The sequence below is a fragment of the Camelina sativa genome, chromosome 10 (assembly GCF_030686135.1).
Source record: "Camelina sativa cultivar CO46 ecotype springtype chromosome 10, ASM3068613v1".
In the NCBI taxonomy this organism is placed as follows: Eukaryota; Viridiplantae; Streptophyta; class Magnoliopsida; order Brassicales; family Brassicaceae; genus Camelina; species Camelina sativa.
Genome location: NC_141889.1, coordinates 25,447,363 through 25,474,362, shown reverse-complemented (window position 1 = coordinate 25,474,362; position 27,000 = coordinate 25,447,363). Strand labels below are relative to the sequence as shown.

At 32.4% G+C, this 27,000-nt stretch overlaps 3 protein-coding genes across 3 annotated transcripts; 2 read left to right on the top strand and 1 right to left on the bottom strand.

Moving 5' to 3' along the window:
• The first annotated feature begins 536 nt into the window (after positions 1–536).
• Positions 537–1,088, top strand: LOC104720637 (uncharacterized). Its single transcript, XM_010438518.2, has one exon. The coding sequence runs from the start codon at positions 537–539 to the stop codon at positions 1,086–1,088; it is 552 nt and encodes a 183-aa protein (XP_010436820.2).
• A 13,502-nt stretch (positions 1,089–14,590) lies between these two features.
• LOC104719651 (glutaredoxin-C2) lies at positions 14,591–16,193 on the top strand. Its single transcript, XM_010437607.3, is given in 4 exon segments — positions 14,591–14,761; positions 14,992–15,080; positions 15,658–15,756; positions 15,869–16,193. Coding segments are annotated over 4 exon segments (336 nt in total). The 5' UTR covers positions 14,591–14,705; the 3' UTR covers positions 15,961–16,193.
• Positions 16,194–17,373: 1,180 nt separating this feature from the next.
• LOC104719652 (transcription factor MYB115-like) lies at positions 17,374–19,531 on the bottom strand. Its single transcript, XM_087468847.1, has 3 exons — positions 18,591–19,531; positions 18,239–18,365; positions 17,374–18,047 (listed from the first exon to the last, which is right to left on the bottom strand). Exons 1-3 carry the CDS (start codon positions 19,382–19,384, stop codon positions 17,547–17,549), a joined length of 1,422 nt encoding a protein of 473 aa, XP_087324973.1. The 5' UTR covers positions 19,385–19,531; the 3' UTR covers positions 17,374–17,546.
• Between the last annotated feature and the right edge of the window lie 7,469 nt (positions 19,532–27,000).

Sequence of the window (27,000 nt, the reverse complement as noted above, 5' to 3'; positions counted from 1 at the left end):
GAAGAAGTTTGCTTGATGTGAAACATGTCACAGATTTGGGAAACATGTCACGGATGTGGAACATGTCACGGATGTGAAGTAGTTTGTTTACTTGTGTCTTTTGAGTGTATGGCTAGGATGGGTTTTGAGTGTCGGTTAGGACAGTATGAAGTGTATGGCTAGGATGGCTTTTGGTTGTATTTGTTTGGCAAGGACAGTCACATGTGTATTTGTTTCACAAGAGGACAGTCACGGCTTTGCTTTTTTTAAGGGTTGTATTGCTTTTGGTTTTATTTTAACCCGTGAAGTAGTTTGTTTGCTTGTGTCTCGAGTCTTAAGTCTATATATTGGTGTATTTTTCTTTTCCATTTACAACCAAATTTGCATTGTGTTCCGATTCTTCTCAAGTTTTTTCTCTTCACTTTCCTCCTATCTTCACTACTCAAACTCCTCCTCTACCAAAGAAAACTCCTTCTCTATTAGAAAAAATCTTTCTCTATTACTCATTCTCTACTCAAACTTCTCATAAGCCTTCTACTATACCCAAATTGCCAAAAATGTTTAATTGGAGTTCCGATCAAGAAGTTGATGATATTGTAGAAGAGGAAGTTGATAGTATAGTGGAGGAGATCCAATACAACTACACTCACCCAGATGTACCACCAGCTCCAATAATCCGAAGAGTGCACATTGAGAGAGACCGCGAAGAAGGCCACACTCGGTTGTGGAATGATTATTTTAGTGATAATCCGACTTACACTAACGATATGTTCCGTCGTCGCTTTAGAATGAACAAACCATTGTTCCTTCGTATTGTTACCGCTATTGAGAATGGAGTACCATACTTCAGACAAAGACGAGATGCTACTGGAAGGCTTGGTCTTTCTGCACTTCAAAAATGTACGGCAGTTATTCGTTTGATGGCTTACGGATATTCGACAGATGCGGTGGATGAATATTTACGACTCGCTGAAACAACCTCCCACAAATGCCTTCTACATTTTGTCGAGGGAGTTATAAATCTTTTTGGCAACGAGTATCTCAGAAGACCTACAGCGAAAGACCTCCAACGATTACTGAATATTGGAGAACAACGCGGTTTCCCCTGAATGATAGGGAGCATAGATTGTATGGATTGGGAGTGGAAGAATTGTCCCACTGCATGAAAAGGACAATATATACGTGGATCTGGTAAACCGTCAATCGTACTAGAGGCTGTGGCATCAAAAGATTTATGGATTTGGCACGCATTTTTTGGACCACCGGGTTCGTTAAATGATATCAACGTCTTGGACAGCTCCCCGGTGTTTGATGATATCCTAGAGGGCCGAGCTCTGAGAGTTAGATACGTTGTCAATGGACGGCAATACAAAATGGCGTACTACCTCACGGACGGTATCTATCCCAAAATGGGCAACTTTCATCCAATCCATTACACTTCCACGTGGTCGAAAAGCAAAACTCTTTGCTCAATGGTAAGAAGGATGTCGTAAAGATGTAGAGCGTGCATTTGGAGTCTTGCAAGCTCGATTTGCAATCGTGAAGAATCCCGCACTTTTTTGGGATAAAGGAAAAATAGGGAAAATAATGTGAGCATCTATCATCTTGCATAACATGATAGTGGAAGACGAACGACATGACCACAATTTCTACGAACCAACGGAATTCCATCACGGAGAAGGAAGCGGAAGTTCTCATGTCGATTTATCATATTCTACAGATATGCCAACAAATCTACATAATATGATGGACATTCGAAATGATGTTCATGATACACAAATGCATGATCTTTTGCAAAAAGACTTGATTGAGCATATTTGGCAAAAATTTGGTGCAACCGCACAATAAATCTTATTCCAAATTCTGTTTAATATATTTAATATTTTGAATTTTATAATTTATGTTTAATATTCCGAATTTTGTAAAATATGTTTAATATAAATAATATAAATATTTTTTATACATGATAGATTAGTAAAATTTTATAATTAATTAACAAAAAAAATTAAAAAATATATTATTTTAATGAAGAGTAACCTTCATTGGATTACTCTAATGGAAGGATGATTTTGGTTAAGTTCTAACTGGGTTACTTTAATTATTTTAATATTAATTATATGGTTAATTAATTCTTGAGTAACTCTCTCAAGTTGCTGGAGTAATAATGCTCTTACGAATCTAAAATTACAGCAACCAAAAAAATGAATTGATTAATCAATTAGAGAATCAAAGAAAGACTACATATTTAAATTTGTTAAAAATAGAACTCCAGTTAACACTTACGTTCAACGAAATAACTAGTGTGCCAAGCCAAGAAGAAATCACCCAAACACGGGGGAAAAAAATTAAAATGTTCAGCATCGATACTATGGATAATTGAAACAGAGTACGAGCATAAAAAAAACCTTAAAAGCCTTCTACTGTCCCGTAGATCCAAAGAATGATCATCTCTTATCCGTTTAGGAAGAGATCGACGGCAAAGAAGAAAACAACCAGTTACAAGACACTTGCTCAAACATGAGTAATACAATCCCAACTCAATTAAATTCCACTATTCACCCAAAATATCCCAAGAGTTTAAGGCCTAAAGTGATAATTGGACCCAATCGATGTCAAACAAAATTAACACAATAAACAACCAATTGTAAGTAATTTTAAAACTTTGAAGCAAATTACTCACCCAGTAAGAATGTTACACAATCACTGAAGCATTCACAAACAATCCTCCCTCATACATTTTATTAAATACCTACCCAAAAAAACAAAAAAGGAACTACAACCACGTATAGAAAAATGCAATAAACAATCTAACTAACAGATGACAGGGAAATTTTAAAAATAGACCAAAAACAACTACAGCCACAAATCAACATACACTATAGAATATAAACTTATGAAATTAAATTAAAGCAAAAACTAAACCAATTTTGTAAAGAAACACAACATGATTTAAAATTATTTTTAAAAAAATCTTCGCAGTCACTTGTATTTATACACTATATCTTTATATTATTTCGTTTAGATGTGTACAATTGTAGCGTTTATTTTTTATGAATTATGAGGATGTTGTTTTTTGTTTTTGAGGATTCAATCTTATCATTGACTGATATTGTTCCCAATACATTTATTGTATTTTAGATTTTCTAATTAACTACTTATGAAAACCCTTCATACGTTGATGTTGCAATAATAATTTTTTTTTTAAAATAATTATCTTCTGTGTAACTGATTATGTTTGTATGCCCATGTTTTGGTCTAATATCAATAAGATCCTTTCTGTTTTTCTTTAGTTGGCTTTGAAACCAATTTTGAATTAAACAAATAATGGGTCGAATTATGGTGTTAATAAGTAATATAAATTCTTATGTATATATATTGTATATATGTGACTATAAGTTTAGCTAACTAAAAAATTCTGTAATATTTAAATATAATCTTGAACATATATATATATATATATATATATATATATATATATATATATATATTTGTGGGAGGAATGTATGGAATTATTAGATATACGTTATTTTTGAGTTAAATGACCTTTTATGCCTTTAAAGTGAGTTAATTATTGATAAATTTTTATATGTGTCTTGACTTTTTAAAAAAGGAATACCAAGTGTTTCTTTCCAAATTTGAAGTGACATAGTATTTTAGTTTTCTTATATGATTTTATGAACTTCAATGTAAATGTTTTTCAAAGTAATAAGTACAATCACACTGATTGAATTATAAAATCTGGAGAAATGTTTATTTCGATTAATCATCTGCTTTTTTAAATATATTAAACAAGTATGTTGTTGTTCCTACATATAGGACAACATATATTATAGTTTAACCATGGAGTTAAGCAATGAAAATGGAACTTGTGATTGCATATTGATTGTTTAAAAATGAATAGGAACATCTAATTCTCAAATAAAGTTGATTTTTTTGTTAAAACCAACATATGTGAATTTTTAAATTTAACTATGCAAATTAAAAAAAATAAATATGAATAGATTAGAAAGGCAAGAAATATAAAAGAATTTTTTTATATATATAAATAAAATAAAAATTGAAAACAATTTTAAATATATATAATCTTTCTAAATTAAAATATAGAATCAAACTCTTACAACACAGAGATATAACAATATTTGATATTGGTGGGAGAGGAGGAGAGAATGATTACTTATAAGATAATAATCCAAATTAGATAATGGAGATGAAGCTTTTAAAATAAGAACAATGTAAAATAAAATTAAGAGAATAAGAAATAAAAAAATAAGAAATAAAAATAAAATTCGAAAAATGATTTGAGGTATTGTAGAAGAGAATGAGAGAATGTGAAAATGAAATAGTAAAAGAATGCTAATACGAGAGAATGAGAGATTAAGAGAATACTTATATATATGATAAGAAATGATGGAAGTTACATTTAGAATTATGGAGTTACAATAGTAATTTATTGTGTTTCAATAAAATTGAGTGGTGAAATATGATTGATGCATAATTTATTTTATTTTCAGTTATAATTTTATTTTAATGTGTGAGTTAAATATATTGTGTTTATTGGGGGTTTTAAATATTGTTTAAACCAATTAAAAAGCAAAAAAAAAAAATTAGAAAACATTGAAAATCAACCAATAAAGAAAAATCAAAACATTACTTTTATATATATGATTATTGTCAATTAGTTTACGTAACTAATTGACAACTTCTATGTAAATATATGTATATTATACGTAAACTTCTATGTAAACGTAAACTTCTATGTAATATTTTTGACTAATGGATCGGACATCTCATTTAAACATTGTCGTTAATGGATATTGTTGTCAATTAAAATGTTCAAAATTGCAATATTGGATAGGTCTAAAATGGACGTAGACAACCCATTTAATAGCCTTGGTAACTAATACCTAATTCAGCACATAATAATTAGGCTATAGTGTTTATAATATAGAAAATTCAAATTTTGTGCAAAAGTATGTTTATTCAATAATAGAAGCCACATATTTATAGGTCTAAAATTATTGGCAATTGTTTTCTTTGCCGATCGAATTTAGATTTTGTGAAGGCTCCGATGGATTTGGAATAAGGTATGGAGAATTAAGGCTTTGGACAATTTTCCTAGGGAGGATGAAGCCAGGAAGATTCTCGAGAAAGTTGCAAATCAAGTTCAACCAATTATGACCAGAAGAAAATGACGTGTAAACCTACTCGATGAATTTGGTACTTATTTTTTTTCAATTCTTTCTCTGCGATTTTTTAAACCGTCGTTGTGGAAAACTATTGAAAGTATTGATGTTTAGGGTTTTTTTCTAATTCGGAAATTGTAGCGCAACAAATACTAAGATTTTGGGGGTCAATGTCAATAGGGGGGCGCAAGTGAACTTGAGGCTTCGCACAATGAACGAGGATGAAGTTTATATATAGGACTAGATTTGACTGCATTATACTATTCACTTAACTGACTAAAACATCTATTTGAATGAATTTTAACTAATCTATGATGTAGTAAACGAATGTATACATATAAACGATATAGAGACATCATGTATCACAATAGAGGATCCTGGATTTAAAGCGATAGGAAAACGTGTACAGTTTTAAGAGTGAATAGGTCCAAATTAAAAGTAGTGATAATACTTCAGACATTCATACTGCTTTAATAATTGTGTACAAATTTTAAAAATTTTATTGGTTTTATCCTCGAAAATTTCAGAAAAAGAAACCCATTAATAGTTTTTTTTTTCAAAGTTTTTTTAAAGGTGTAAGTAAGATTCTAAATATTATTACGATTTGTGTGTGAACTATGTAACCAAGAGAATACTACACAAAGCATAATTTCAAATTGAGAAATATCGTTTTCAGAAATTTTAAAACGGGCCGTCCTAATTTATGCGTCGGTGGCTAACTCGTCAATTGGGTGGGGTAGGGTTAGATTTTAGTGCAGCTAAATTCAATAATCTTCTCCTCAGTATACTGACTCGAGCCGTATTCATCGGAATACAACGTTGCGTATTAATATTGGAGTCAGGTATATAAATATTGTTCTCTAGAGTTTGAGACACAAATATTGTAAAAGAAATACAAGAGTGTTAATCAACCTAAGTTGATTCTTTACAATTGTTCTAGTTTGATATGTAAAGTTTAGATTTTAGTTCACTTTTTATATATCATTAACTTCTTGTTATGTGTATCAGTGTACGAGTGTATCTATCAAAGTTTCATGAAAAGAATATCGTATCTACAAATCCGTTGTAAAGTTTAGCAATACAAGGTTAAAAACTTGCAACGCAACTTAAGCCACATGATAAATTTTATTAGTTGAGGGCCACATTTTCCAAACCTGTCTTAACGTTGAAAATTTTTGCACACATGAATCATTTCTATAGGTTTAGCCAGAAGCATTTTAAAATCAAATTTGATTAATTAGTTCTAGTAATGATGGATAACTTCGTTCTTTAGTAGATTTATATCCTTAAGGTGTGGTGTAGAGTTCATTAAGCTACATCTGCTTGAAATTTATTTGTGGTTCGGTGCGTTGATTTGTTGTACAAATTGTTGTAATGTGATCGAATTTATTGTTGCACCAAGAGACCTAAAGCCGTAGGCCCGTAGAACTAGTGAATTTATATGGTCTAATACTGAAATTTACTCATCATCGATTAATACTTTATTATTTAATCTGTTTATTTAATCTCATGTCTTATAATATACTCACGTGGTATCGTTTGTTTGATGCATCGTTTATAAGCTCCGGCTGGTTTTAGTCAGTCTAATAATTGATGCAGAGTTTGTGGCGTCGTCTCGGTATTGATTTATATACGGAGACGACGTCATACGAGTTATACCTTGACATAAGAGGACCGAGTAAAAATTATTAGCCAACGATGCTTACGTGTCTGCTCCTGGACAACATCTTCTCTTGAGATAAGTATTATTTTTATGTCTAAATAGAATTTGTACTTGTGCACGTGCGGAATTTTGATTTAAATATTTCTTGTCAATAGAAATTGTTGAGATCAAATATAATCATTCCAACTCTTGAGTATAAATCTATATAAATATTAAACTTACTTAACTCAGTGATATACAACATATATATTTTTGAAGATAATATTTCTTTGCTATATCTATTTGCGATTTTACGTGGGATTTTAGTTGAAATTTATATTAATAAGAATCAATGAATATAAATATAATTTGAAGATTAAAAGATAAATTTATATAAATTTCGTACTTATTTTACTAATCTATATATAACATATATTGTCTAGTGTCGCAATAATTTTGTCCACAATCTTCTGACATTTTATCTTTAACATAGTTTATTCCATATTCATATCTCATGAAAACATAATCTTAAAAGTTCTAACGTCAATGTCGGTTGTTGACCTAATTATAGAGAACATTTAAACATATCGATATTCTACATTAAATGCGAATATACAAATTTTTTTGAACAGTTTTAGTGTTATGTCGCTACAATGAGGTTGTCCAAATGCATCATCTGCCATAATAGAATTTCCGACTAAGTCAAGAATGCTTAAATGATGAAATGTTTAAACCCCACAATAAATATCTATTCAATAATCCAAGTTACATATTTTTCTAAAATCTCATATGTTATTTGTAGATGTTAATTTTGTGATGCAACCCCAGTTTCGTCTTCTCAAAAAAAGAAACTTAGTGTATTTTAAATATATTGTTTTTACCAATGTTTTGAGTTAAAAGCATTTGATAATATATATATATATATATATATATATATTATATTTTATATCATGTTATAAAATTGTAGCTCCAGTTGATAATATATCTTATGAGATATGTTACACAAATCACATGCCACTTTTTATAACGGCTTACATATCATTTTTTCTATATTTCCTGACCATTGATTTTTTTTTAGATAGATTATTTTTCCAAAATTCATTTTCATAGTTTTCCCAAAACAAAAGTGTGCCCCTTACAATGTCTTTGTTTTAGATCAAAACTTTTAAGTTAAGTTAAGTTCAGTAATTAATTTTTTCTTTCTTATAAGTAAAATTTAATAATAAATCTGTATGGTATATGTTTCTTAGAAACTAATGTTTCACTTCAATTTTATTTTCATGTATTGGTTTTTATAAATACAATTACAAAACTTGTTTTTTTACTCCACCATGCATTTTAAAACTTAACCTATTCTAAATTTTGGAATATAATCATTTTTTGGTTATAATTTTAACAATAACATTATTACTAAAACAAATTTATAATATCATTTTTACTATTTTAAAATTTTCAGTTATTTTATTTAATTCATTTTTAGATAGTTACTATTTTTATTATTTACTAAAAATTATATTATTGTTTATACTATTTTAAAATTGAATTAGTTAATTCGTTTTTTATTTATTTTTTACTATTATTAATTATAAGTAATAAATATGCAATGAATGAATATTAAAAATAGTAATTTTTTATGCAAAAAAAATTGATTAGGTGGATGCTTATGTGGAGTAAGGAGAAGTGAGAAAAGTTAACTTTATATATAGATAAGCACGTCTATTTTCGTGAATGACTTTAGGTCTTTAAAATAAAATAAAATATTAATATTATTATTAATAATAATAATAATAATAATAATAATAATAATAATAATAATAATAATAATAATAATAATAATAATAATAATAATAATAATAACAATTACAACTGTTAGTTTACTATGTACACACCTTTACTATCGTAATATATATTATAATTATATAATATATATATATATATATATATATATAAAGAAATGATGCTTAATATTTAATACTAATTGAACATTCATTTATATGATTGTTTATAATGTTTGTGAATTAATTTATTTGTTTAATCACAAACTTAAATCTAATTAATATATATTAGATATGATATTGTGATGAAATATTTTAAATCTTGTTCCCAACCTTGTTTGGTGAATAAACTGAAAATCTAGTAACAAATTACTAAATAATGATTACTGATTATATTTTATTGGCATCACTTCTACGAGGAGGTTTAAGTTCAAGTATATGAGTATATGACCATATAAATTCATTAGTTCTTTAGAATAATCTAAAGAAAGTAAATGACTAAAAGTATATAAGAGAATATATACAAATCAACTTGATTCAACTTATTAACAAGATTGTATATTGAAAATAATATCATTTATGGAAAAATATTAGAGAATATATACTTTATTAGTCAGAAAATATTGTTGTCATATAGACACAATATAGTGAAAAATATATTAAAACAATATATTATAATCTTGTTATTTTGACTAAGTAAAATTATGAGATGTTGATGAATTCATTTTGAATCACATCCTATTGATTTGGTTTATTCTTTGAAGTGAATATTTCTTTATACTATAAAGTAAAAAGGAAAAAGGTCACAAAAATGATAAGAAAGTTGCTATCAAAGTGGTCATGATGTGGATATGATATATAAAGTTGCGGTCAACGTCGACTAGTTTCTCCACTAGCAGTGAATAATAAGTACAAGAAGTACTTATCTCATATACATATACGAGGATAAAAGAAGCTAGTGTGAGACAATTTCCACTATTCACTACAATATTAAGAAGTAGTAAAAAAATATTGAAAGCTCTTGAAGAGTATATATGCTATTGTCTATGGGAAAACAATTTGATATTAATGTGTTATAATCTCCCAATTAGTCTCAAAGTTAAAAGTGTCTAAGATATAATACATGACCCAATTTGAGAATGTTATTAATTACAAAGTGGGATTCAAATAGAGATTGATAGACATGAAGTGTCATCATCTCAAGGGGGAGAATTGATGAATCCCACATACGAGGTGAAGGAACAAATTTAAGATTATGTTCACACCCAAAATGAGTTTAATCACTCATATGATAGAGCAAATCTTTAGGATTTGAAAAGTAATCTTGTTGAGACAATAAGCAAAGAAAAAATACTTTAAAATCATAAGTATTATTACCGAAGACAATATAAGTATTTTAGAGATTACATGCATTATCTAGAAGATGAAATGCTTTGTGAAAATCTCATTGTTTGGGATGACCGGTTAAGCCATTCCGGTTCAGTGGTGATGCGAAAGAATAATTAGAAATTTCTAAAAAGATTCATTAGAGAACCTGAAGAGTTTTCGTAGTGATTTCTTATGTGTGCTGCTTTACAAAGCAACCTGATTATATGGCTTTTCACCGACCCCATGAATTTGGATAGTGTCAATTTTCTGGTACATATACAAAGAGATATTGTGGACTGATCATCCACCATATATCAATTTTGAGTTTGCAAAAGTATTTGGTTAATTGACAATGGTGGTGAAACCATACTATGTAATTGACATAAATAACTCTATATGTCAATAAATTCGGATCAAACCAACAAACTATCATGAGTACTCCCCATTACAATTGGTTTGGGTCATAAACCATATATATCCCATCTAAATGTGTTATACATATTGAGTTGCTCCACCACAGTGTTTAAAATGGGATTTGAAAGAATATTAGAAATATGCTGGATATAAATCTCTCTTGATGATTGAATATCTCGAGATGTAGAGACTGTTGTTTCGGTGAGTCAGTCTTTCCAACATGAGGGGAAAAAAAAATAAACAGCTGAAAAGAAATATATTGAGAGAAATTATCTTAATTCTCGTACTTTGAAATGTGCTCTACAAATTGAAAAGATAATTTATTAGCAAAGATGCTAGATGACATTTTCTGACCTTGAGTGACAAAGTCACATATAACAGATGTGATCCAATAAATATTAATATCCTAGAAAAATAAGATCAACTGCTAATAAGTCTAAGGATCAAATTAAGTGTGATAGACTTATGGTTCCAAATATATGCATCCTCAGGAAAATAAAAGGAGCAGAAATTTAATATGGCACCAGGGAAGCAAAAAGTTATGAAAAATCTCTAGAAGAGATGTAGACATGAGTTAGAAAGAGATTCAAGTACCTGAGAATCATAATGAAAGGAAATCTCAACAAGTTGAGTCATGTCTAAAATGAAAAGGAACCAATAAGCAAATCGACGTCGTAATATGTTTGCATGCAGTGTTGTAGTTGATGATTTTATTGATGAAAATCGAGGATCATAAACCGCGGTTAATATAAAGTTTTATTGAAAAGTGTACACAAAGAATGATTGATTAATTATTGAAAGAGGTAACTATGAAATAGTTCAAATCTCTTAAAGAGATAATATTTGGACTTGTAGTCCTTACACTTGAAAGTCTAAAATGAGTGGGACATAAAATACATGTAGTAGTACAATGATTCTCATAAATACTTGATATTTATTATGATAAATGCACTCTCATATGGTGGAAGCAACTATGTAGCTCCCTTATGATGCCTTTTGACACATTTGGAGAGAAAATGGTGAGAGTTTATCTCTATGAGAAAAAACTATGTGTAGATCATTGTTGTTGATCTTAGGGATCTCATAGTATGTTGAAAATAGATCAGGAAAAAGGTAAGAAAAGATCTTAGGGTTGTGTAATTCCGAGATTGAACACTAATTGTAATTGTGTTCATGAAATATTTTCAAGAAAGTTGAGGATGTAAGCATTTGCTGAATCTGGTTAAAAGAAAATTTTACGTGTCTCTTGTCTCTTCAACACTTACAAGTGGTTCTTGTTAAAAGAAAGATACAAGAACAAGTGCAAATATGTTGATGATTAAAATGTTATCTTATCTCCAGTAGAGATTTCACATACCAAGGAATATGTGGAGAAATAATCATTGATCAAATATTACTCTTGAAGTGGAGAAATCAGATTTTATAGATTTTATAAGAGCATATATTTCATGAAATTTCTTGAGGTTACAGATTTTAAATCTGATTATAGAGATGTTATCTCAAAATGCTTACATCATCTTACATAGAAAAATGGTCTTGTAGTACCATACTAAGAAGAATAGTTGAAAGAAGATTGCATGTAAAAGAAGATTTTGGCTTGAAGTTCAAATAAATGAAAAAGGAATCTTCTATATGAAAAGGGTGAAAATGACTTGAAGTTAAATGACCCGAGAGAATATATGATGCTCATATGTGTTTTTGTACACTAAAGCTCTGTTAATAATAATTCAGAAAGTATGATATATATTATCATAATGTATAACCTGAAGATGATACTTTCAGGGGAGAAATATGATTATGTGCATGGTTGTACTCTTTTTCCCTTATCATGATTTTTATTCCATTGGGTTTTCCATGAAAGGTTTTCAATGAGACAACAAAGAACATATGAAAGATAAACACCTAAAGAGGAATATTATGATTTCAAAGGTGAAAGACTATCATCTTCAAAGTCTTTGACATACATTGATGAGATCGTGAGAGACAAAAATAATGATCAAGATATGTCATTTAAGAGATCAATATCCTACAGAAAAATGGTGATGTACGGTGATATACATGTCCTGCAAATTTGTTCAAGTGAAAATTTGGCGAACCATTTACCAAGGCGTTTCCAACTACTACTTACAAGAAGTTAATTCATCATATTGGATCGATCATCTAGAAGATTTCGAGTGATGTATTCAAGAGGGGGAGTAAAAGCATGATGCACTCTCTTTCCCTTAACCATGGTTTTTCCCATTGCGTTTTCCTGGTAATGTTTTAACGAGGCAGCATCTCATAACAAGAGAAAACCCTTTCCCTAAACCTCTTGTTCTAACAAATATTAGTTTATGTTGATTATTATTTCTCCACAACCACAACTCAACAAATCAAATTAGAAAATATATAATAAATTATTTGATTTCCTACACTAAATATTACATTAAATTTTATTCTATTTATATATAGGTAATTAATTTATTGAAAGCAATGCTGAGATTTCAAAAAATGCTTCTTTAAGAAGTATATACGCTATTTACACCAATTATATAATTATAGAAATCAAAATATAATAAAACGAAATCATGTGATCAAAATCTTTGTAATTAGTATTTTTGTATACTATTTTCTCTTTTCGAAGGGGTTATTGATTTGGGATTTGAATAGAGTTTTAAAGATTTTAAATATTAGGTAGAATTTATTGTTATTAGAACAAGATTTTGTTAAACTTGGTTAAAGTTTAGTGTTATTAGTTTATGATTTATAAAAAATCATTTAAAATCTTAACAAATTTGGGTTATTGGATTCAAACTTTTATAAAGTCAATTAAAGCTTTATGTTATCTAACTAAAACTAAAGAATCTAGGATTGTTAATGAATTCTATTATTATGTTATTGGTTCATGATTTTATACACTTTCTTCACAAAATAAAATGAGTTAATTAACAAAAATGCCATGAACAGTAAAAAAATTTAGTCAAAATGCCATTTTTCTCTTTCTTTTCCACAATGCCACAATCTTTACATAAAAAGACATAAATGCCCCTCGATAAATACTATGCTACTGATAAACAAGATACGGATGATTGACAAGATGCGGATGATAGAAAAAATAAGGATGATGGACAAGATGTCGATGATCAACAAGATGCAGATGATAGACAATATGTGGATGATAGACAAGATGCGAATGATGAAAAAGATGTGGATGATGGACAAGATGCGAATGATGGACAAGATGCGAATGATGAACAAGATGTGGATGATGGACAAGATGTGGATAATGGCCCACCCTAATCCACATCATCTTTTGGTCCACCCTCATCCACATCATCCTCTTTTGGTTCATCATCTTCTTTTGGTCTATCACCCTCTTTTAGTTCATCATTATCCATATCTTCTTTTGATCCACCATCTTTTTTTGGTCCACCATCACGACACTTTACTTTTTTTTATCTAATTATCTTTCATAGACAACTTATGTTTAAGAATATGGATAACTAATTTGAACTCGTGGACAACTTCGTTAATATAATTCTCGTAGACAAGTTATAAAAATGATTTCGTGGACAAGTTTATGACTTACTCTAATAACTTGTCCATCAGATCTCGTCCACGACAATCACTTTCTTTCATATAAGGGTATTTTCGTCTTTTAATCACATGTAAACAGTAAAAATATGGCATTTTTAGAAAAATAAAGCAAATGTGGCATTTCCCAAAACTTTTATAAAAAATCTGGCATTTTTGGCAAAAAAAAATATTACAAAAATATAGAGATTGTTTGGGACACTTTATAAAATTTTAAAATTCTAATCAACAAAACTATAAAATACTCTCTAATAATCTTTTAAAAATTTTCACTTATTTAAGTTTGATGATTTTGTTAAAGTTTTCAAAATTTTTTATAAATTAGAATCTTATTCGAGGAATAAAGGATGATTACAAAAATGAAAAATCCAATTGTTTCTTGATACTTAGCGATGAAGGAAAAATAGTAAGAAGGCCCAATAAGAAGCGCAATAACATAAATGTGTAAATGAAAACAATCAAACATCGTTAAGTTGGTCAAAACAAAACAGTTGCCCGTTTCGGAATCAGACGGCTGATATCAAAGAATTAAATCACCGTTTCAAAATCGACGGCTGATATTGCAGAAAATAAAAATCCCCGTTTTGTTTTGAACGTCGTTTTGACTGATTCGACGAAAAAAAAGATATCTACCATCCAAATTGCGTTTTTATAAAGCCTAAACTGATCCGCATCGCCACTCTTCTCTGATATTATATTTTCATTTCCTTCTTCTCCTCAAAAGATCAGATCGATAACCAAAACTTAAAAGGTTTCTTAATCTCGACGACGATGGCGACTCAGAAGGCTAAGGACATCGTTAACAGCGACTAAGTCGTTGTTTTCAGGTCCCGCTTCTCTTCTCTTTACTCAATTTGCTGCGATTCTCTCTGTTTTCCTCAATCTTGAATCTGTGGTTTGTGCTTTCTTTATATGGCTTCGATTGTGTTGTTGTCCTTGCCAATTTTATACGATTAGGAATCCATGGATGTATCTAGACGCTTTTGTGTACCAAAAGGGAGTAATCTGATCGGTAATTTTGTGTGGCTGTGGTTGTTTTTTCTTTTGGAAATTGCAGCAAGACGTTTTGTCCTTACTGCGTGAGGGTGAAGGAGCTTTTGCAACAATTGGGAGCAAAGTTCAAGGCCGTTGAGCTCGACACCGAGAGTAATTTTATTATGATTTCGTTTGATTTATTGTGTCTTTAGGATTGTGTTTGATGATCCAAGTATAGGTTTAGGAATAGTTCTATTGCTTGTGTTTTGAGATTTGAGTTTTAGTTTAGCGATCCAAGTATAGATTGTGTTCATGAATCTAATCGTAGAAACTTTTGTAGAAGATTCATGTTTTGTCTATAGACCCGTCTTTGCAAAATTTTCTCTGTTTTCTCTTGGATTCTCATGATCATGTGGTTCTATCTTCCATGAGTCTAGATAGTTTTATAAAGCTTATGATCAATTCACCTCCAAAGCACTTTTAGAAGTAATGAGTTATGTGTATTACATTGATCAAAGTATAAGTTATGTTCCTTTGTTTCTATCTCATGATCATGTGTTTCTTATGTCCTTGAGTCAAATTAGTTTCAGAAAGCATGATCATTTACCCTTAAGCAATCTTTACAAGCAAGAGCTATGAGTTTTATTTTACATTTATTCAGATTTGTATGTATGTACTCACTAGAGAATCCACACTCAAGCATGGTAGTGCTATTTTCTGAATTATTCACTGCTGTTGTTGAATACAGATGATGGTAGCCAAATTCAATCAGCTCTTGGAGAATGGACTGGACAACGCACTGTGCCTAATGTGTTTATTGGAGGAAATCACATCGGTGGCTGCGATGGTAAAGACATTTAGAGCTATTCCCTTCAAAACTTTTGTTTGCTTGTTTGCGGTTGCGAACCTCTAATTTTGTTATGCTAAACCAAATTTTGTGATTCTTATTGCAATTGTAGCAACATCAAACTTGCATAAAGACGGGAAGTTGGTTCCTCTGCTAACTGAAGCTGGAGCTATCGCTGGAAAGACTGCAACAACTTCTGCTTAAGAAGCACATCCATTTGTGATTGCTTCATCAGTAATAAAATGGTTTGAGTCGGGCAATAAGAACTTGTTTCCTTGTCAAGTTAATAAGTATTCTGAATGAAATGTTTTATGATTGTGGTTATGTCGAAGTCGGTTTTGAACTTCTGATGCATTATGTTATCATCTTATGGATATGCGTTTGGTAACATTTTATTATAAATAGAATTTTGAGTTTAGGCTCTCAGGTTAAATCAATTGAAGAGTCTAGTATTTTTGTATATAATTAAAATATATTTCATAAAATCAAGGAGCTATTTTAGGTAAAATAAATCATTTCAATAACATTAAAAATAACAATATGAGAGTTTAAAATAAAATAATTAAAATTATATACACACAAACTATCTTGTAAATATTTGGTGCTACCTTAAACATATACATCTACCTTTATGAAACAAAGGGTATGTACATCTATATCCAAGTCAAGTTTTCTTTTACCAAAAGTAGATTTTTTTACCATAATAACTTTCTTACACGTCTCGGAACATTTAAAGAAATTTAATGTTCAAATCCAAAAAAATCTTTTACAAAAAGAAAACTTTTACAATGAAAAACTTACTTACATTTCTAGCCTATGTACGAAAATAATTTCAAAATTCTTATTTATTTCAACTCATAAATAAAAATGACTATTTTTTCCTTGAAAAACAATTACTTTTAAAATCTTAATGTATAAGAATACTCTAATTTTTGAAAATTATTTATTGCATGTAAATTTTTTTTTGCTGCATTATACTAGCTTTTAAATAAATTTATCAAAATTTACCAAAATATATTTTCAATGAAGTAATTGATTAATCTCGTTGACTACCATTTTTATGAATGGCTACATGTTTGGTTGTTCACATAAACATTTTATCTTTTAAGACTAGTTTTTTCATTTTGCCATTTTAGTTAACTTTAAGGAGTGCATTACCTTTATGGATTCATCTTGTAAAATCTCAAGTTCCGGTTCTGCAATTTTAATGTTTGGATTGGCACCCAGTGGCGGAACCATGTTGTGTTAGAGGGCAGCATATGCCTAAATTATCTTTTTAGATTTTAATGTAAAATTTTAAAATTTTCAATTATTTTGCTTGATATTTGCAATTCTGCCCCACCCATTCTATGAACAATTTTTTGATGTTGGCACTCCTGAAACTTGACATCACCACATGAAGGATTTGGACCAATTGATGTAAAACTCTTTTATATGACTTGATGTGAACACATTTGTTGCGTTGCATGTTTCTGCAAAGGATCGGATGTAATTTTCAGTGGTTAACTTTATATTAAGAAAAACTATTATTCTGAGGGCTACAATTTCGTTGAACATATACAAAAAAAAAGTACTTGGTCACTTCTGATTTTAAAAACATACTCTACATATCAGATATGTCTTGTCCATATAAAATAGAAATAGCCTTTCATTAAGATAGATAGATGATAGATGATAAATGATAGATGATGCTTAAAAAAAAACGAAGATATAAAGATAGCTAGATAGTTAGATAGATAGATGATAGATAAGACTTAATGAGAAAACATCTTGAGCAGAGCAATCCTTCATCAGAAATTAGCTAGTTCCAGCCATTCATGAGCATCCATGTATGTATCATCCATGGGTTCATAAACTCTTTCAAAATCATTACCCCATGTAAACGTTGTTTTCTCTGGAACATAAACTGCGGTTGTTGACGCATCCATCGCCATTATGGCTGTCTGCCTTCTAGCAAACAGATTCAGATTCACCCCATCGACAACATGCTCACATTTGTTATTCTCCATTTCAGCGTTTGCAATTATAGTATCAGCTCCTCTGTTCATGTGGACACTGTTGTTGATTGTAATAGACCATATATAATTTTCGAGGGCTTTGTTGCCAAGGGGGAGGGCATCACTTCTCCTGTTCCTCATCGAGAGTAGCCGCCGCTTTGTGGCATTCCAATGGTTTTTCACAATATTTTCACTTCTTCCAGGGAGTCTCTTGGCGATTTCGGTCCATTTGTTGCCAACTAGCTTGTGGACTTCAACAAGTATTTGATCTTCTTTTTCACTCCAAGAATTTTTCTGAAAACACATATATTTATCTCATATAGAAATGGGTCCACATACAATTCTTTCAAGTTAGAAGCCAATGATTGTTTTTTTTTTTTTTTTTTTTTTTTGGTCAAAAAAGCCAATGATTGTTTAACCTAGCTTATATCACCACATGTGAGTCGTTACTATGCATATACAGAAGATTATTAGAAGAAAAGTACCTTGATGTCGGGACGAAGATGGTTGTGCCACCTCTCTCTACACTGTTTACCAATTCTTCCTTGCAAAATTTTTGCGATTGCTGTCCATTTTTTCATTCCATTACGTTTCACCAATTCCATCAACATCCTATATACGGCCCACCACACGTATATATATTAATTGTAATACAAAATCCTCAGCAATAATAATGATGTGCCATAAAGCAATTATAATACTTTTGTAAGAATTTTAGAATAGAATCGTCAAAAAAAAAAAAAAATCATAGTAATGGAATGAATTCTTTTTTATCAACAGACTGAATTACCAATTAATTTTTCCATGATACAAAAAAAAAAAAAAATGAAAACTTACTCGTCCTCGGTAGGGGTCCATTGTCCTTTGATATTGCTGCCTTTCTTCTTCTTCTGATCGGTTTTGATAATCACCTGCTCCTCCTGACGCCTGTTAGATGTCTCTTTTGTTACGCTCTTATTGATATCCTCTGGCTCTGACACATTAAATTGTTGAGACTCAACCATGAAATGAACATGGGCTGGCTCGTGACTACCAATGAAAAGCCCTTGATTGTGAGAAATCATATCATCCAACCTAGTGTTCCCTTGAAAATCATGCATATTGTATGATGTACCTTCAGATGTTACAGGGAACGAGGTGTAATAGGTCAGTGGGAGTTTTAAGTTGCTGGTTATTTTATTTTGGAATTCCCCATAAGCATCGGTGTTTGAGTAGGAAGGGTTGCCCATAGATGGATATTTTGAGGGTATTTCAGTTGAAGGAAGTCTGGGAAATAAATGATTTTGATGATCAGAATTTTGGTTTGGAATTGATGAAATCAGATTTTGGTGATAGATGTTAGGAATAACAGTCATAATAGAAGGTTGAGCCCATCCATTACTAGAAGAAAGAGTTAAAGTATCACCAAGAGATTTAAGATGATCATTTTGTTTATAAGATACATCATCAGTATGAAATCGGTGAGAGTTAATGAGATTAGCATGGTAGATGTTCGTCCGCAACCCCATTTTCAACACCAACTTGAACTTTAAGACAATCGAAAAGTCGATTAGTTTTAGATACGGAATCAAGAATTTTTTGGTTGAGATTAGAAAAACAAGAGGAAGAAAAGAGATAAAAAGAAAATTCATTGATCGAAAACTATATACAAATGTAGAAAGGGAAAACCGGAACTTGAGACTCTACAAAGATGAATCCATAAAAGTAATGCACTCCTTAAAGTTGACTAAAAATGTGAACAAATAAATCTTTAGCCATTCATAACAATTGTAGTCAACAAGATTACAAAACTTATTTCATTGAATATATATTTTTGGTAAATTCCGATAAAGTTTCTTAAAAGCTATAATGCAACAAAAAACCATTTACGTGCAATAAATAAAATTCGACAAATAAGGTACTCTTATAAATTAGGATTTCACAAGTAATAGTCTTAATGATAAAATAATCATTTTTTTATGAGTGCGAAGAATGAAGAATCTTGAAATCATTATGGCTTATTAGGAATTTTGGATGTTCGAAAAGAATTTTCTGAATTTTTTAGATATGTGTTAGACATGTAAGTAAGTTTTTAATGGTAAAAGTTTTCTTTTCATAAAAGTTTTTTTTGGATTTGAACCGTTATATATGCTTTATTGATTTTAGCAATGATGTCTATATTTATAAGATGATTTGTGTTGTAAATATATTTTTCTAAATGTTCAGACACGTGCTAGACATGTAAGAAAGTTCTTATGGTAAAAAATTTCTACTTGAACCATTACATACATTTTGTACAAAAACAAAGAACCCTTAGATACACTTTGTTTCATAAAGGTAGATGTACATGTTTAAGTTTAGCACCAATATCTACAAGATGGTCTGTGTAGTATATAATATTAATTCTTTTATTTTAAATTTTCATATTGTTATTTTTTATGTCAGAGAAATGATTTATTTTAACTAGAATGTCTGCTTGATTTTATGAGATATAATTTAATGAAATACCAAAATATTAAATTTGAGTTCCTTCAAAATAATTTTTTTATTTAAAATTTTTTGTGAGGTGTAGGTTAGCAAAAAAATTTTACTTTTTCTTTTTAGTTAATAAAATTATACTAATTTAATACTTTTATATACCTAAAATTTGTAGTATGTTTGGGTTGTGATAATTTTTTAAAGCAATAGATAAAATATGGTGTAAGTGCGAGTGAGGCAAATAAAAGTGCAGAAATAAATGAGACAAGAAGTTTGTTAACGAGGTTTGATTTTTCATACCCCCTCCCCTACCTCTGAGAATAAATTCAGATTTCGATTTCACTAGAAATAGATAGCATAAACAACTAATTTGCAAATGCGTAAATCAAGCACACCATTTTTGAACTGCCACTCTTTTCTATAATCTGAAATCTTTAGGATAAACTAATCCTAAGCTAAACTCCCCATGAATCTACAATTCACCAAGATAAAATTATAATGGGTTAAGTTGTAACATCCATGTTCCATTTTCGGGATTATGGAGTGGGTGTCGATCGACACCAAACTGGTGTAAGTCGATACCAACATTTCTCAGAGCAGATCGACTTAAGCTAAACGCACGTTTTATTACATTTTAGGTTTGGAAACCATAAGGCTCGGGTATTTAAGTGGAAAAATTGATGACCTGGCTTTGGTTAGTCGTTTTTATCTTGTGCAAAAGAGGGAAAAAATCTAAAGAGTTTCTAAGAGTTTATGAGCCTGTTCTTGGGAGATTATTCCCGTCGTTGGAGATCTGAGCCCGTGAACGTGTTAGGAGCGTGATGTGGTACTGTCTCTCGTCTTGTGTGATCTATTTCTCTATGTTTTGTAAAGGTGAATGCATGACCATGGTTGATCTAAGCTGAGATCTCTTTTTTGGGTGTTTTCTGTGAGTTGTGGATTCATTCCTTGCTTGTTTGTGTGATTTCGTGATTTCTATTGCTTGGTGAGACTTCTGGGGGAACCTTTGGTGAGCTTGGTGCTGTTAGAGGCGGAAATCATAGCTGGAGATAGAAGGAGATCAATGCTCGACATCGGTGTTTGTCAACACCAAGGCGAGGATGGCGCGAGAGCTTTGGTAAGTGTCGGAAGACACCATGTGAAGGTGTTGGTAACCACTGCTAGGGTTTTAGAGGATGTCGAGTAGGTGTCGGTCGGCACCAGTTGACCATTGTCGGTCGACACAAGTTAGCCATTGTCGGTCTACATGATCCTCAACATGCAATGAAAAGGAGGATGGGAAGATTGCCTCACTGAGTATTTGTGCAAATACTCATGCATCTCAATTGTTGTTTGTGGTGCAGATAAAGGCAAAGTGTGATCGTAGATTAAGCCAGTGAAAAGAAAGATGTTCTAGCAGCTTGGTTGTATTTTATGCTTCTGTTAGGTTGCTAGAAAGTAATAATGTTTTCTAGAACGAATGATAGTGTAAAATCCGTGAACCAACTTTGTGGTTTTGGGATAAGTGTTGATCGACATGATACAAGCCTCAGAACCCACCAAGACAAGACTCACAGACTTAGAAGCTTGGGCGGAAGCGATCTGATGGAGAGTAACCGAATTGATGCTGAATCCACAACACCGAAGGCTAGAGAATATGATCCAAGGGCTATTCCTCGCAAGGATCAGAGACTCTACACGAAACCTAAGTTGTTTGATTCCATAAATTACCTAGAACTCGCAAGAACAATGATTTGTTTCAAAACACAAAGTGTTGAAGCATACTGAAATTTCTTATTAATCAAAAAACGTGTCTCTCAAAGTACAAAGTAATAGAGCTTATAAAGAGCTCAAGTACAACTTCTAAATGCTAAAATAAAGAAAGAAATCACAACAATTAATGAAAATCATGATCTTTGGAAACTGAATGAGAATATCGGCCAAATTGGGAAAGTTGTGATGCACCTTGAGTCTTGATAACTTGGGGCCGAAATTGTGGTTTCCTGGGACGTCTAGATACATTCTAGGAAGCTTCTGGATGGTCTTAAGAGTCTCACAAAGGCGCAACACTGAATAAGGAAAAATCCGTTGTGTCATAAAAACAAACAGATCCGAATAAGGAAAGTTTCACTTTAGCTTGATCCGCCTAATCAAGTGAGGTAGGGTGCATCCTCAGATGTGTGGTGAAGTCTCCAAATGATATAGAAGCTCTCCAGGACGCCAAGGGATGATTTGGTTTGAGCCAGTTATGGAAAGATCCATTTTGAGTGGTAATTGACTTGTGGAAAGGTTCCCTGAACCATGTCTTGAACTAGGTCGAAACAAGGGTGGCTTTCTTTGATCTTCCTCCTTAAAATATGAATAGGAGGATATGTGGAAGGATGTTGCCTTGTTAAAAACCTTTCTTGGTAAACTCATTGGGAAAACTCTAGATAAGGGAAAAAGAGTGCAACGGTCCCATTCCAACGATATGATCTTCTGGCTCGTTGAATGTCCACATCACTTCTAGTTCCAGTCGTCAGCTCCAAAGTATGTTTGTTTCTGATTCTTGCACATATCAGAAGGATATCATAGTTCTCCTTAACTGGTATGAGCTGGTTCTCTCCAAAAAGTACTTCAGGCAGTCTATCGGGAAGTTCGTCAGGTTGTACATCAAGAAGTCTGTCACGTAGTACTTCAGCCACTGCTACAGCCGGTTATTCAGCTCCCCTTCTTACATCATCCCCTCCCCCTTGAATGAGTTTCAACCTCGAAACTATTTTATCTGCACCAAGAGAAAGCAAGTTAGCTTTCATGCGGTCTTGGGAACTCTAAAGTCTTACCTAGGTATTGCTTTGTTTGATGGCGGATTGGTGCATCAGGTGGTTCATATTGGAGCAGCATTGAGTGGTAGACTCCTTTTGCAGCATTCAGATATAGTGTAGGCGTGTGGTTCACCACTATAGATACACCATGGGGTGTTAAAATTTGCTCCTTTTTAGCTCCAAAATCTGAAAATGGGGCCTTTTGGTAAAACAAGTGCGGCATATCCTTGTTTGGAGGAAAATAAGTTTGATCAACATAACAACTAAGCCGTGTATTAGCACATACCTTTGATTTTGCTTGCATTGCACGAACTTCTTTTTGGTCTAATGGAGCAAGAGTAAAGTTGCGGTTGTTGAGGCAAAACGAATATTGATTGGTACGCCCGTTAAGTTGGACCTCATGATCATATTGCCAAGGTCTACCAAGTAGAACATGCCCAACTTGCATGGGTGCAACATCACACAAGACTTGATCTTGGTATTTTTCGATAGAAAATGGCACTTCGACTTGTCTTGACACTTTTATCTCCTCTTTGTCAATAAGCCATTTGAGCTTATACGGCCTCGGGTGATTAGTGGTGTTGAGTCCTAGCTTCTCAATAAGAGTAACACTAGCAATATTAGTGCAGGAACCACTATCCACAATTAAGTGACATACCTTATCTTTGATGGTGCAACGAGAATGAAACAAGTTTTCTCTTTGTTCGGGCTCATTCGTTGTTTGTTGGGCTGAGAGTGGTCTTTGTATGACTAGCAGCTCGCCTTCATCGGCATAGATGGTGGTTGCATCGGCTTGCATTTGGTCGACTTCATTTTGTGAGTCATAACCATCGGTGGTGATCACCATGACTCGCTTGTTGGGGCACTCTTTTGCCACATGTCCCCTGCCTTGGCATTTATAACAAATTATTTCATGTGATCTTTGAGGGTTAGAGGACTTACCTTGTTCAGCATGGTGAACATTTGATTTGAAACGAGAATAAAAAACAATGGATTTTCCTTTGTCTATATTTTGCGGAGGTGGTGCTTGAACCGTTGTGGGTTGTGGTTGGCTCCACGAGGTGTCTTTGGCTTTAGTCCGAGGATTTGTCTTCTTTTTGATTTGTTGCTCACGTTGCATAGCGAGGTGTAGAACTTCTTGTAGGGATTGGTAGGGCTGCGTCTCCACTTTGCATTGTATACAATCTTGGAGGCCATCTACAAACTGGGACATGAGAGACTCCTCTGTCTCCTGAAGCTCGAGATGGCTTCTTATGAGTTCAAATTCCTCATAATAGTTTTCTACACTCCTATATTCCTGAAACAAAGCACGAAATTGTTTTAGTAAATCGCGGTAGTAATGAGGTGGTACATACCTTTTGCGAAGCTCAAACTTCATGTCAGGCCAGCGTGTGATTTGCTGGTATCTAATCCTCCTCTTCTCAGCTACTTCTCTGTCCCACCATGCTAGTGCATGATCCGTGAGACTTGCAACAGCTAGGGCTATCTTTTTTGGCTCCGTGTAGTGATAATACTCAAAGAGGTGCTCCATCCTCTTTTCCCATTCCAAGTAAGATGAGGGATCAATTTTTCCCGCAAAGGTAGGTGCAGTGAGCTTCACTTCAGGTTGTAGGTTTCTCTCATCTTTACGAACACGGTTTCGGTCTCCTTGAGCTCGTCGATTGGGTTGATCAAAGGCCACGTGATTCTGTTGAGGTTCTAAGTCTGGTGGATCCTCTTCTTGATGAGGATCATAGTTGCCTCCTTGAACTTCAGGATGCAGGTTCCTTCCTTGGCCGAGTGGTGGTGCATTTTGGTTCATTTGCTCCAGTTGGGTGAACCGTGTTGACATGGTTGTCATGTTGATATCCATAGTTGTGAGTGTAGTCATGATGGTCTCTAGTGTGATAGGATTTTCGTCACCCATAGTTCCTTGCAAAATTCAAAGATAAACAAGAGAGATCAATAGATATCTGAACTAAGCAAGCCAAACAGCAAAAACTGAGATAGATCAGAACAGAATTCAAATCATAAATAGCAAACGAATTTTAAAAATAACAACAAATTTTTTAATGGGTTTTTAAGACTTTATATAAGCTAAAACAGAAAGAAATTATTTTTTTCTGTTTTTTTTCAATTTTATAAAATTCAGGCAAAATAACAAACGAAAAACAGATTTTTGTTTTTATGTTTTTTTTTTGTAAGAAATTTTGAAACTGAATTAAATAAATAAAAAAAAGAAGGAACGAAATAACCAGGTAAGTTAGGAGCGTTTAAGCTCTGATACCAATGATACAAGCCTCAGAATCCACCAAGACAAGACTCACAAACTCAAAGACTTAGAAGCTTGGGCGGAAGCGATCTGATGGAGAGTAACCGGTTTGATGGTGAATCCACAACACCGAGGGCTAGAGAATATGATCCAAGGGCTATTCCTCGCAAGTATCAGAGACTCTACACGAAACCTAAGTTGTTTGACTCTACAAACTACATAGAACTCGCAAGAACAATGATTTGTTTCAAAACACAAAGTGTTGAAGCAAACTGAAATTCTTATTAATCAAAAAACGTGTCTCTCAAAGCACAAAGTAATAGAGCTTATAAAGGAGCTCAAGTACAACTTCTAAATGCCAAAATAAAGAAAGAAATCACAACAATTAATGAAAATCATGATCTTTGGAAACTGAATGAGAATATCGGCCAAATTGGGAAAGTTGTGATGCACCTTGAGTCTTGATAACTTGTGGCCGAAGTTGTGGTTTCTTGGGACATCTGGATACATTCTAGGAAGCTTCTGGATGGTCTTAAGAGTTTCACAAAGGCGCAACACTGAATAAGGAAAAGTTTGTTGTGTCATAAAGACAAACAGATACAAATAAGGAAAGTTGCACTTTAACTTGATCCGCCTAATCAAGTGAGGTAGGGTGCATCATAAGATGTGTGGTGAAGCTCTCCAGGACGCCAAGGGATGATTTGGTTTGAGCCACTTCTGGAAAGATCTATTTTGAGTGGTAATTGACTTGTGGAAAGGTTCCCTGAACCATGTCTTGAACTAGCTCGAAACAAGGGTGGCTTTCTTTGAACTTCCTCCTTAAAATATGAATAGGAGGATATGTGGAAGGATTTTGCTTCGTTAAAAACATTTCTTGGTAAACCCATTGGGAAAAACCCTAGATAAGGGAAAAAGAGTGCAACGGTCCCATTCCAACGATATGATCTTCCGGCTCGTTGAATGTCCGCATCACTTCTAGTTCCAGTCGTCAGCTCCAAAGTATGTTTGTTTCTGATTCTTGCACATATCGGAAGGATATCATAGTTCTCCTTAACTGGTACGAGCTGGTTCTCTCCAAAAAGTATTTCAGGCAGTCTATCGGGAAGTTCGTCAGGTTGTACATCAAGAAGTCTGTCACGTAGTACTTCAGCAACTGCTACAGCCGGTAATTCAGCACCCCTTCTTACATCAGGACACAATAGGGGTGTCAATCAACACCTATTCCAAAACCACAAAGGTTGTTCACGGATGTTACACTATCAATAGGGGTGTCGGTCGACACCATTAATTGTTTGGTTCGGCTGGTTTGGTTTTTAAATCATCGAATCGAAGCGGTTGGGTTTAATAATCCCTAAACCATGTTATTTAAGTGGAAAGTTGACGTGAGGGTTTAGTAACCTCTCATTTGTCGTTTCCATAAAGAGAAGAAAGAGAGATAAGTTTCCATGTGACTCCTTTTCTTGAGAGATCCTTCCTATGGAGTGGTGATCTAAGGATAGGAACGTGGGAGGTACTTGTTGTGGTGTTGGATTCGTCGTTTTTAGTCATAAACTTCATTTGAAAGAGGTGCGTGCATGAACATGGCTTTTCTAAGCTTGAGAATATCTGATTTTGTGTTCTATGAGTTATTTGATTGATTCCCTTGAACGTTTGTGTGTTTTCTGTGTCTTATGTGGTTTGGTATCATTATTGAGAATGGATTGGATGTGTGTTAGGTGTTTGGAGGCAGAAATCGGTGCTGAAGATCGAAGGAGAT

Bases quoted from the DNA above. Each gene is read 5' to 3' on its own strand.
- LOC104719652 (XM_087468847.1), bottom strand. From the start codon at position 19,384: ATGAATTTTCTTTTTATCTCTTTTCTTCCTCTTGTTTTTCTAATCTCA. The intron at 18,366-18,590 runs GTAAGTTTTCAT...GGCCGTATATAG, and splicing joins TGGACCCCTACCGAGGACGA to GATGTTGATGGAATTGGTGA. The intron at 18,048-18,238 runs GTACTTTTCTTC...ATGTGTTTTCAG, and splicing joins ATCTTCGTCCCGACATCAAG to AAAAATTCTTGGAGTGAAAA.
- LOC104720637 (XM_010438518.2), top strand. From the start codon at position 537: ATGTTTAATTGGAGTTCCGATCAAGAAGTTGATGATATTGTAGAAGAG.